Source organism: Nuphar pumila, chromosome 13 (genome assembly GCF_984573655.1).
Source record: "Nuphar pumila chromosome 13, dmNupPumi1.hap1.1, whole genome shotgun sequence".
In the NCBI taxonomy this organism is placed as follows: Eukaryota; Viridiplantae; Streptophyta; class Magnoliopsida; order Nymphaeales; family Nymphaeaceae; genus Nuphar; species Nuphar pumila.
Genome location: NC_143261.1, coordinates 19,525,336 through 19,538,270, shown reverse-complemented (window position 1 = coordinate 19,538,270; position 12,935 = coordinate 19,525,336). Strand labels below are relative to the sequence as shown.

The following is a 12,935-nucleotide window of genomic DNA, read 5'->3' as shown; positions in this document are numbered from 1 at the left end:
ATTTATCATTTTACCATTATAACTCGTGAGTGAGATGAATTACTAATTTAGTCATATTTTACAACTCCGAGCAAAGTTTGATCATAAGGCTGAAAACAAAACAAAAATTTATTGATCACAATGATATTTGAACTTTTTTTTAGACAGAGAAAGTTGGGGTTAGGCATACCCTTACCAGTCATACAAGGATACCACTGGGATTGGAATTTGCAACGTCCCATGGTGGCTTGCACTAACTACTCCTGCCGGACAAGCTGAGCCCCTTGATATTTGAACTCCTCAATATAAAACAAAAATACTAATTAAGTATTTATTATAAATTTTTAAAATATATATAACCATATTTAAATTTCAACAAGTCAATCAATGATCGGTCTACTAATAGCATAACCTGGTCTGTGTTTGATACACAGGAAGATTCAAGTTTCTAAAAGCAAACTTGGTTGTGTTATTGGTGAGACGGGTCATTCTTATGTTGATTGGCTTTAGGGCTGTCAACGGGTGTACCTAACCTATCAGGGTATATTTTAACTCAGACCAAATATTAAATTATTGGGTTTGTTTGTGTATTTTTACACTAAGTTAAATTTTATATTTTGAAAATTTGGCTAAGTGTTACGGAAACATTGATAAAATACTTGATATTAGGGAGCGTCAATTGAGTTTGAGTTTGGCCAAACAAGATATGATAAAAACTTTTATTTTTTAACTTTTAAAATCAAGCAAAATTCAAGTAAAATTTAGAGGCAAAATTCAAGTTACATACCAATAGATGTGCTTCAAAATTTTGAATTCAATGATAATTTATTTTCCTGAATTCAGGCTACGGGTGACCCGAAAATCACATTTTTTCAAAAAAAAAAACAGTCTCAATGAGACCAGGAATTGATTAAATTGGACCAGATCTGATCCATACGATCCAAGACAATATAGATTTAGACCCAGTGCAAGACCCATATTAATTAGGATCTGATCCAGTTTAAGATCCATATTGATATTGAATATGAATTTGGATATTTGATCTAGATCTAAATCTAAAATTCAGGTCCAATGAAATCAAAGCTTTAAATTTAGTATAAAGGTTTAATTTAATAAAATATGAAGTTAAAAAAGACTCCCAGATGGATAAGACACCCTTTGAAAGTTTTTTAATATTTATTAATTAATTAATTAATTAATTTTTAAAAAATTTATAGATAAAGTAGTTATCAAATAAGTAGGGTCTATAGAATAACTCAATTTGTTAAGAGAACAAAAAGGTAAGTAAAGAAAGAAAAAAAAAAAGGAAAAGAAGTAAAAAAGTAGAAAAGTCTAAAAAAATTGAGAGTAAAAAAGAAAGAGGAGGTTAGAGACAGAGTTCTACGTTAGAAGAGCTTTATCTCATAGCCAAATGGGTGAGAATCTCGAGAAGGACATCACCCTCTCTCTAGAAGACAAAAAAAAATATAAGAGGGTCTAACTCGCCCCTCTCTCTAGATTTTGTTTTCTAGAGAGCGAGAGAGAGAGAGAGCGAGAAGGAAAAAGAAGAAGGAAGATGGCTTCCTTCCATTCTGATTGTCTGGTGCATCTTCGATTTTTCTTTTCCATTTCTCAACAAAGGTACGGGTTTCTCTCTTCATTTCAAATGGGAAGAAATAGCAATGATTAGGTTTATGTAATGTTTTTCGTGAAAAAAATATAAAAGAAAACGAAGAAATATGATTTTTTCATTTGTATATATATATATATATATATATATATATATTGAGATACATGATAGTGAATATATATGTATATGTATATACAGATTTCTCTTGTACATCAAAAAAAGCAAAAAGAATATATATGTCGATTACGTGATTCACGTATCTGAATATGTATATGCTTATACATTCAGATTTAACGGTTTTGCATCCAAGAATAGGCATGACGAATTTATGCCTTTGTGCTTATATGAGGCAATAATACATATGGATGCATTAGTGATCACTACTATTCATGCCATTGATATATGTATATATATATATATATATATATATATATATATTTGGGGATTTATAATAAATTTTTGTTGACATGCATACACCTGACCATATATTTGTTTGATTCAAACTTCACTTGTGCATACATATGCATCTAAAATTAGGCATTTGCAAAATATTTTGTTTATTTCAGATCTGTCGAGTGTATACACTCATACAAATCTAATTAGATCAACCAAGTGCATACTCAGGCAGATCTGGATTAGAACTGTCGAGTATATACGTGCACATCTTGTCCAATCTGTTGTGTATTTATACACGAAGATCTCGTTCAGATTTGACGAATAGATGCCTTATGCAGATCTGGCTCGAATCATCTATACCGTTGTTGATTTGAAATGCTATGTGACTATTATGCATGTTGTTATGTAACTGTTAAGCATGCTTTCATGTAACTGTTAGGCATGTTTTTATGCAACTATTATGCATATTTTTATATGACTGTTCATGTAACGACCCCAACTCAACCCCTTTGAAAATGCGATGTTTTTTTTTTAAACAGTGCGGAAAACTTCTCAGAGACCCGGGGTCCTCACAGTTCCAACTCCAACTGGATAGTCAAACACCACAAACGAAATTGCAATTATCATCCATAAAAACCAAATCAATTTCTTTATTCAAGAGTTAAGAATTAATCTCAAGGACAATGTTCTACTCAATAGAAAATAACGTAACCACTGACGGAAATAAGTAAATGAAAAAAACACTAGACTGAAAGACCAAAAAGAAAGAGTCACTCTGTCCACCAATGAAGCTGTCAAAAACTCAATGTGACTCTCGCGCCCTTTCAATAGCTGTCGACTTCATTGATCATCTGTTCCTGCGAAAAACCAATAAAGTAGGGTGTCAGAATCGAAATCCTGAGCACGGCTACTTCTTAATGAAACAAGTGAGATAAAGGATTAAGATAAGATATCATGCGACAATTGAGGGAAATACATACAAGACAGTTTATAGCATTTAGGAATTTATTCATGCAACAATCATAAATGCTAAGCATGCGAAGACAGTAAAACAGTAGCAAGTAATAAAACTTCAGCATACAACAAGAAATAAACATTCCAAACTCACCATCATGTATTTATTTAGGGAACTATTAAAGTATGCATGATCTAATGCATAACAGAAAAATGCATGATTTTTGTGCAGTACATGAATCTTTTTTATTATCTTTCATTTAGGTCTTTTGTTTTCATATCCATGCCTTATTAAATGCATACAACTTTAAGTTTCTCTTTTCAATTACCATTGCCCGCGGATACACCAAACGGGTACAATCCTCGATGTCAAGTTAGGTTATCAGGATAGCTTAACACACAATTTGTATTTTATTACTGGGTTCCAAACATAGCCCTTGACTGAATCACCTTCGGAACATTAGACCTTCACATCTAATATCGGGGACACAAGGGACACCCCATGCCCACAAGTGTCACTTCCTTGATACAAAAAACAACAGCTATGTCAAAACACACTACCCCCAGGTAAAGTGGCAGACTCTACCTAAAACCGTGGCCAGGAGAAGGAACCTCAATATCGGGTTCAGGGGACCAAATTAAGCACACAGAGTTTTTGTATCCTCACAGTCTCTCCAAGACCGGATCTCTAAGATCCTCATTCTCCAGATGGGTGATCCCAGAAGGTATATTACACTGTTTTTAGTTATTGTCTGTTATTAAAAGCCATTATTTGAAGTTTGCAATCCAATGTGCAAAAACTCACATTCACCTCTGCGAGAACCATCACGGGATTCCCGCCCGTGAGGACAACTAAAACAGTGCAGTAGCGTGCAGAACCAACAAGTGTGATTTGAGCGATAAAATTAAATATTTAAGAAAAGCAACCAAGCTCACGGCTCTCCAGGCCGGTGATGGTTCATTTAGACCATCGATACATCGCATGCCAAAACCAAGCATTGTGTCATTTATCATACAAGACTCATGTTCCAAATGTGCCCGCAAAGCAAAACTGTTCATAAGCATGAAGTGCTTAATTCATATGCATCTTTGCCCTGTGAAATCCCGCATCAACCTACATATATCCATGCCAATGCATACTGCCTTGAGTGTGTGCGTGCACATGCAAGTACATATTCTCATCAAGTGTGCATCCTCGTACTAAATATAAAACATCAATGACCTGGCAATGCATGACAGCACAACATCCACACGTTTTAATTGCACAACTACATTAATGTGCGTAAAATAAAATTCTGCATATATAAGATTCACATTTCCTTCTGTCAAAACATATAATTCAGCACATGTTTGAGCTGCTGGTTGGGTATGTCAGCCCCGGACCGGACAACCTACTGGCCGGCTAGTCAAACCAGTCCAGTCGACCCTGTCGACTGGCCCTATCAGCACATACACAGGTCAGCCACTGTGGCTGTATCTGTGTATGTCTGATAACAGATAAAAAACCCAGTCATTAAGTGATAAAACCCAAATTCAAAACCTTTGGGAGTATTATACAATCACATATATTTTTTTTCAATAAAGGATAACAGCATGATATTCTTATACTTCAATGAATTTTTTAGAATTACAGAGGATATTTACATCTGACCACAGGGTATGATGGTACGATGCATGCACATTCCCATGACTATTAATGCTTCAACGAAATCAGAGGTGAATGTACAAATAGTAAACATAACAGTCCAAGTACAGGCATATTCATGGATATATATACAGAAAAAAAATGTTTGTGGGCCAGTATTATATATATATATATATATATATATATATATATATTTTTTTTTCTTTTACCTGTATCGCAGGCCAGCACCCAGCCGACAGGGTCGGCTGGGCCTGCCTCGACCCTGCCAAAACCAGCCCCGTACCTAGCCAATCACTTGGCTGGGCCTGCTGGCTCGGCCAGCAGCTGGCAGTCAGCCGAGTGCCACTCAGGTGGCTGCCAGCCAGCCAACAGCCGAACCTCAAAAAAAAAAAAAAACAGATTTTTTTCTTAAAGCCATGCCCAGCCCAGCCGACCCTGTCGACTGGGATCAACAGCATATACACAGGCCCAGTTTGGGCCTGTGTATGCTGTCAAAAGCGACAACATAAGTGTTTACGCAAAAGCTGATTATTATTTATCATTATGTACCCTTTTTTTTGTTAAGAAACAATAAAAATACAGAATATACGAGTGGGTAACGGTGGAAATCATGGGTCCACTGTTCCTCCATGGATTTCCATCAAAAGATGCATGGAAATCCAATCTCCACCTGATGCCTCATCCAAATCAAGAAGAGGTACTCGTACCTTGACCAAGAACGTGATCAATAGATGCTGAAAAAGGCTTGGGTTGAAGATCAATGACCTCCTCTTGTACCTCCTCTCATTCTCTCCCTTGCTTTCTCCCCTCTCTCTCTCTCCTTTCTCTCTTTTCTCCTTTCCTGTTTCTTTTGTTTTTTCTAAAGCCAAATGAGGGAGAAGGGCTATCGTGCCCCCCCCCCCCACTCTTCTCTTAAATAGGCTGCAGAATTAGGTCTCTCTCTCTCTAGGGAGTTTCCAGATTTTTGGACTCCTTTCTTTTTTTGACTTTTGACCCCTGTTTTAATTAGGGAAGAGGGTTAACCCTAAACCCTCTTAACCCAAATCCAGAAATTAATAAAAAATAATAAAATAATAAATTTATTTTTTTGAATTTACTTATTCTTAAACATTCAAAGGCTTCCAAAATTGGTCATGTTGACCATGGAAACTTTTTATATGATGTTAACCTCAATTTAATGCTCCCGGCTGAATTTAAAGTCATAAAAAATGTTGAGCTTGGATTTGGATCCGGATTCGGATCCAAGATCCAAACCCATATTCATACAAAAATTTTGATTAAGACTTGGATCAAGTCCAGATTTTATAGGACCTAACTAGGACCCAAATCTATAGAAATTTGGATCCTACGCCTTGGATGGAATCCGATCCAATTTCGGATCTGTTTTAACAAACTGCTAAAATTTTAGAAAAACGTGATTTTTGGGCCAACCGGAACTCGAATTTAGAAAAGTAAAATGACATTGCACTCAAAATTTCGAGGCGCATCCAATGATATATTACATGAATATCAAATTCCGAATTTCACCCGAAAATAACCCGAATTTTGCTTGAATTTAAAAGTCGAAATTAAAACTCTTTACCACGTTCTTATTGGCTCGCCTCGACCTTGTCGATGAAACCTGAGTCAAACCCAAACTCTAGGACATCGGTCTAAGACTCGAGCCTCAAACGATTTTCTTACCAGACTTAGCCAAATTTTGGAATTTTCATGAATTGACTAAGATCCGAAAACACATGATCTTACAGTTCATGTGTTAGAAAATGTCATAAAAGAAAATTCTATGGTTAAATATCGTGAAGAGACACCACATATGTGCAGAAAGTAACATGAATCTGCTTATGGTCAACGTTTACTGGTTGTGATCCTTTTGCCTACGCCAAGCCGATTGCTAATGGAGTTGTAGTGTTGTCCCATGTACGGGGCAGCATAGCTTCGGGCTTGGTATGTTTTGATTGGTAACCCGAGCATGCCCAAATTTGATAAAAATGTGGTTATTTACATATGCTTATGAACTTCAATATTATGTTGGCTTAAATATGGAAATAGTGAACACATGAATTCTAAAATTTACATTGTTGTTGCATTAGCATGATCATGTTCACATTTGCATGTTATGCATTAGAGAAATCATGAAAATAAAAAGTATATTGCAGGCATGTGTCCATATGCATATGTAAATTGTTTATTAATGTACATTCGTGTTGTGTGTGAATGAATATGCATTTGTAGACTCAACCACGATTTTAAAGAGTTTTTTGTCACTTTGCTTGGGGTGGTGTGTAGACACAACTGTTATTATTGATATACCGAGAAAGTGACATCAGTGAATGTTGATTTTGCCAGTGTCTCGACATTAGATGTTGACTTCTACTGCACTAATGAATGATGTTGATTCCTGATATCAATCGAAGGCCAAGTGTGAAACCCAATAATAAAATACAAATTGTGTGTTAAGCTATAACTGAGAACCTATCTTGAACTTTATGAATTGGTGTGCCCGTTTTGAGTATCCAGAGGTTTTAGTAAAAAGTGAAACTAAATTTATGTGCATTTGACATGAACATGCATACAAAAGAAAACTCTTATAAGAATCTAATAAGTGACTCATGCATGTGCATTGATATCATGCATATTTACTATTCTACATTAGTTTATGAAACTTTACTTGTTTATTTTCCTATTAGCTATTGTCAATGCATGTTTTTTAATCTTGAATGCCTGAATAGTTATTGAGTTGTGAGATTGTTGTAGTTATGTTTTCTCTAAAAATATTACATGGATTTGATTTATACTTTTCTTGTCGACTTGGATCTTTAGAGGAATTTGTATGCAGGATCTCTGATTCTGATCATGTGCCCTTTATGATTTTTACAGGACCTGAAGCCCAATGATGATGATGTCTGTTATATGGGGCTTATGAGGCTGTGTGACTACTTTTTGATATTTTCTTTGGAACTGTGTGACTCTATTATTATTCACACTTATTTGACTATGTTTCTAAATTTTAATTATTGATGAATAAAGTTAATTAGTTGATTGTTGGGTTAATGTAAGATCTATTGTGGTTTGGATTATGTTATGTCTATAAGGCCTCAGGTCTTTGGGTATGGTTTCTGCAATTGTTTAAAAAAAATAAAAATAAAAAGCACTTTTCAAAATGGATGAGTTGGGGTCATTACAAAGTTGGTATCAGAGCTAAACCACAAAATATTGCATTTGAACTATTTTTTGTTTACCAATTTATCTTTTGGTAATTGAGCTATATCAGAATCTGTCAGAAAGTCACAACTCATACTCTAGAGTTGTCCCCATCACTTGTAAGAGCTACCTGGTATTTTATCCTTACAATTGTAAAATTGTTTAATTTTCATATTGTCGACCATAAGGATAGCTTAATTTAAGTCCTTATGTGTGAATTATGAAAATCTAATATGATTGTATGGTTGTATTTTTACATATATCAATCCTTAGGAGTTAGGTTTCATCAGGGTATGGACTTTTTCATAAATCTATGCTTGTGTGATGTTCGATTTGGGTGCTACCCATTCTTTTATATTATCTTCTTTTGCGAGTTTGCTTGATCTTGTTCTATCTATCCTCGAGAAGGCTCTTGATGTGATGTCTCTGATGGGTACATCTTCTTCTTATAGAAAATACTTTCCTATAGTCTGAGTGGTCATCTAGGAGCATGTGTTGTCTGTCGACCTGATCATACTGGACATGTCTTTCTATGTTGTCATTTTCGGTATGGACTGGTTTTCCTACACAATGTTACCCTTCAATGTCAAGGAAATAAGGTGTTGTTAGAGCATTTCGACTTGTCTGCATTGATGTTTCAGGTGACTAGGCCGGTGAGTGAGGTGAAGATTGTCTCGACATTGAAGATCTTCAAGTACCATAAGCAAGGTTGTATGGTATTCTTGGCCAATGTGTCATCAACGGACAATCATGTGATATTTTTGGAGCAGTTGGATGTGGTTCGTAAATTTTTGAACGTCTTTCCTGAGGACTTGTAGGGTTTTTCACCCCATAAGGAGATCAAGTTCTCAATCGAGCTAGTGCCTAGTATGACACCAGTTTTGTGAGCATCGTATCGCATGGCATCTGTAGAGCTGGTTGAGCTGAAGAAGCAGTTGCAGGAACTTCTTGACAAGGGCTTCATCAGGCTAAGTATGTTCTCTTGGGGTGCACTTGTTCTCTTTGTCAAGAAGATGAATGGGTTCATACGACTTTGCATAGACTGTCGCATGTTGAATCAGGTGACCATGAAGAACAAGTATCCTTTGCCTAGGATTGATGATATGTTCGACCAGTTGAGGAAGGGAACAATATTCTCTAAGATAGATTTTTGTTCTGGGTACCATCAGCTGCAAATCAGAGCAAACAATGTTCTGAATACCACGTTTAGGTTCATATATGGACACTATGAGCTTTTGGTGATGTTTTTTAGACTCACCAACACCCCTACAACATTTATGGACCTGATGAATCAAGTTTTTAGTTTGTGACTATTTTTTTTCATTATGTTCATCAATGACTTTCTTATCTACTTAGAGAGCTTAGAGGAGCAACAAGAGCATCTACGAATTGTGTTGTAGATACTAAGAGAACATCAACTTTATGCTAAGTTCTCAAAGTATGAGCTTTAACTTGACAAAGTAATGTTTCTTGACCATGTGATATCCAAGAAGTGTGTTAAGGTCGATCTAACCAAGGTGGAGGTTGTGTTGTTGTGGGAGAAGCCAAAGACAATTACGGAGATGAGGAGTTTCTTAGGATTGTGGGCTACTACCGTCGATTCATACAAGACTTATCTTATTTAGCTGCTCTGATGACTCGACTTATGCAGAAGGGGTGAAGTTTATTTGGTCACCTCAGTGCAAGAAGAGCTTTCAGGAGCTAAAAAGGAGGTTGATCACGACCTCATTATAGGCTTTGTCTTCTGAGACATGCAGATTCATTGTGTACAATGATGCTTCGGGGACCAAACTGGGTTGTGTCTTAATGCAACACAAAAGGTCATTGTGTATGCTTCTCGGCAGCTGAAGGTGCACAAGAAAAAATACCCCATGCATAACTTGGAGTTAGTAGCAATGGTCTTCACGTTGAAGATCTAGCACCACTATCTATATAGGGCATAATTTGAGGTCATCTCTAATCACAAGAGCCTCAAGTGCATATTCACGCAACGTGATCTGAATTTGAGGCAGCATAGGTAGTTGGAATTCTTGAAGGACTATGGGTTCTCCATCGCCTACCACCCTGGTAAGGCGAATGTAGTGGCAGATGCGCTTAGTAAGAAAACTTCTATCACAACAACCAGTTTGAATGGATGCAATTGTGTTTTGATCGATGAGTTTATTATATCACAACCATTTGCAAACAATTTTGAACACATCCTTTATGCTGAGATGCAGGTCCAGCCTGAGATCATAGACCGTATTGATGAGCTTCAGTCAGTTGATCCGGAGTTCAAGAGATGCATGAGTGCCCAGAAGCCTAATGCACAGTTTCGTCGTGAGGAGGATGACAACATCATGTTCGAAGACAAATGGTGGGTTTCGAAGGCACTACAGAAGAAGCTGATGAGTGAGGTTGATAGTTCAATATATTCTGTTCACCCTGGTTCATCCAAGATGTTCAAGGATCTTCAGAGGACTTACTGGTGGAACAGAATATCACAGAGTTCGTGTCTCGATGTCTCACCTGCCAACAAGTGAAGATTGAGCATCAGTGGCCTGGTGGACTTCTTCAGCCACTAGACATTCCAGAGTGGAAGTGAGACAACATCTCGATGGACTTTATCGTAGGGTTGCTAATGATTCATCATCAACATGATGTCATCTACGTGATAGTGGATAGGTTGACGAAGAGTGTCAATTTTCTGTCGATCAGGATTAGTCAAAGCTTGGAGAGTCTAACGGATCTTTATGTGGATGAGATTGTTCTATTTTATAAGGTGCCACGTTCGATCGTGTCAGGCTGAGACCCTCATTTTATGTCTTGATTTTGGCATCAGTTGCAAAAGGCTCTTGGTACCACATTGAAGTTCAACACAATTTTTCACTCATATACTGACAGGCAGACAGAGCACACGATACATACGCTTGAGGATATGCTTAGAGCGTGCGCATTGGATTGGGTAGGAGTGTGTGATATGCATGTGAAGCTTGCAAAGTTTTTGTACAATAATAGTTATTATGCTAGTATCAATATGGCCCCATACGAAGCTCTGTATGACAGACCATGCAGATCTTCGGTGTACTGGGATGAGGTTGGAGTGAGAGCAGTGAAGTCTCTATAGGCCATCCAACACTACTCGAACTAGATGCGGTTGATCTGATAGAGGTTGGTCAAAACACAGATCAGGCAGAAGAGCTACGTTGATCAGCAACGAAGAATGCTTAATTTTGACATAGGCGATCACGTTTTGTTTGGATCTCACCTATGAAGAGTGCATTTTGGTTCGGGAAGAAGGGGAAGCTGAGTCTTCGATATGTTGGACCCTTCGCGATCCTTGAGCGTGTTGGGGAGACCACGTACCATGTGGCACTTTCTCATCAGTTTTCTCAGATTTACAACATCTTTCACGTCTCCATGTTAAGGAAATATGTGTTTGACCATTCACATGTGATCCACTATAAGGCGATTAAGGTGCAGCTTGACTTGACGACAAAGGAGAGGCTGGTGGAGATTGTGGATCACCAAGAGAGGACACTGTGTAATAGGATGATCCCGTTCATGAATATGTATTGGCAACATCACAGACTGAACAGGTGCACTTGGGAACCCAAGGATGATATGCGTGAACACTACCCACACCAATTCGATGCATTCTAATTCTATGAATAAAATTCTTTTAAGGGTGTAGGGATGTAAGATTGTGTATTTTTACACTAAGTTAAATTCTGAATTTTTTGAAATTTTGGATATGTTGTTGAAACATCAGTAAAATACTCGATATTAGAGGGCGGCAATTGAGTTTGGGTTTAGCTCGGGTCTCATTGACGAGACCTAAATGAGCCACACAAGATATAATAAAAACTTTTATTTTTTAAATCGAGCAAAATTCGAAGGCGAAATTCAAGTTACATATCAATAGATGTGCCTCAAAATTATGAATTCAGTGATATTTTATTTTCTTGAATTCGGGCTATGGGTGGCTCGAAAATCACATTTTTTCAAAAAAGGCCCCTCTCGATGGGACCAAGTCTAAATTGGATCAAACCAGATTTGATCCATGTGATTAAAGTTAATATGGATCTAGACTTAGTTCAAGACCCATATTATTTAGGATATGATCCAGTTTAAGATCCATATGGATATTGGATATGAATTTGGATCTTAGATACAAATTCAGATCTAAAATCTAGATTTAACAAAATTAAAGCTTTAAATTCAGTATAAATATTTAATTTAAAGAAATCTGAAGTTAAAAAGACTCCTAGAGGGGTAAGACACCCTTTGAAACTTTTTGGACATTTATTAATTAATAAATAAATAATTAAATATTATTAATTAATTAATTTTAAATTTTTTTATAGATACGATAGTTATCAAATAAGTAGGGTCTCTAGAAGAGCCCAATTTGTTAAGAGAAGAAAAAGGTAAGTAAGTAAAGAAAAAAGAAAGAAAAAAGTAAAGAGTAGAAAAGTCAACAAAATTGAGAGTAAAAAGAAAAGAGGAGGTTAAAGATATAGTTCTACATTAAAAGAACTCTATTTAATAGCCAAATGTGTGAGAATCTCGAGAAAGACATCACCCTCTCTCTGAAAGACATCACCCTCTCTCTAAAAGACAAAAAAAGAAAATTATAAAAGGGTCTAACTCGCCCCTCTCTAGATTTCATTTTCTAGAGAGAAAGAGAGAGAGAAGAAGAAGAAGAAGAAGAAGAAGAAGAAGAAGAAGAAGAAGAAGAAGAAGAAGAAGAAGTGATGCAGAGCATCCTGAAGATCCGAGCTTTAAAGACGAATTGGATCCAAATCCAATTCCCAAGTTCTAATCCAGGATGCGATATAGGGCAGATCCAATCATACAGGACTATCAGGGTCCAATTGGATCTCTTCCAACCTAGATCCATTTTAATTATCGTGCTACAATATCTGAGATATTTTGCATCTTTCTTAGAGATTGTATTTTTATTATTCAATTCTATTTTGGCATGTGAGGAATCGCGTTAAATATGTTTTTATTTGTAATCTTTTTATTTTTTATTTTTTTAGGAGCCAGATTCTACGAATTCGGATAGTTCTGGTGCCCTGTAGGATCTTTTTGCGGAACTAGAGGGTGTATGGGGAATGTGGGTAGTTTTTATTTTTATTTTTCATATTTGTATTTTCTAATGTGTTT

The 12,935-nt window shown here is 36.5% G+C and overlaps 1 protein-coding gene across 1 annotated transcript; it reads left to right on the top strand.

Moving 5' to 3' along the window:
- The first annotated feature begins 11,033 nt into the window (after positions 1–11,033).
- LOC149818004 (uncharacterized) lies at positions 11,034–11,426 on the top strand. Its single transcript, XM_089986132.1, has one exon. It carries the CDS (start codon positions 11,034–11,036, stop codon positions 11,424–11,426), a length of 393 nt encoding a protein of 130 aa, XP_089842258.1.
- The last annotated feature ends 1,509 nt before the right edge of the window (positions 11,427–12,935 follow it).

Bases quoted from the DNA above. Each gene is read 5' to 3' on its own strand.
- LOC149818004 (XM_089986132.1), top strand. From the start codon at position 11,034: ATGAAGAGTGCATTTTGGTTCGGGAAGAAGGGGAAGCTGAGTCTTCGA.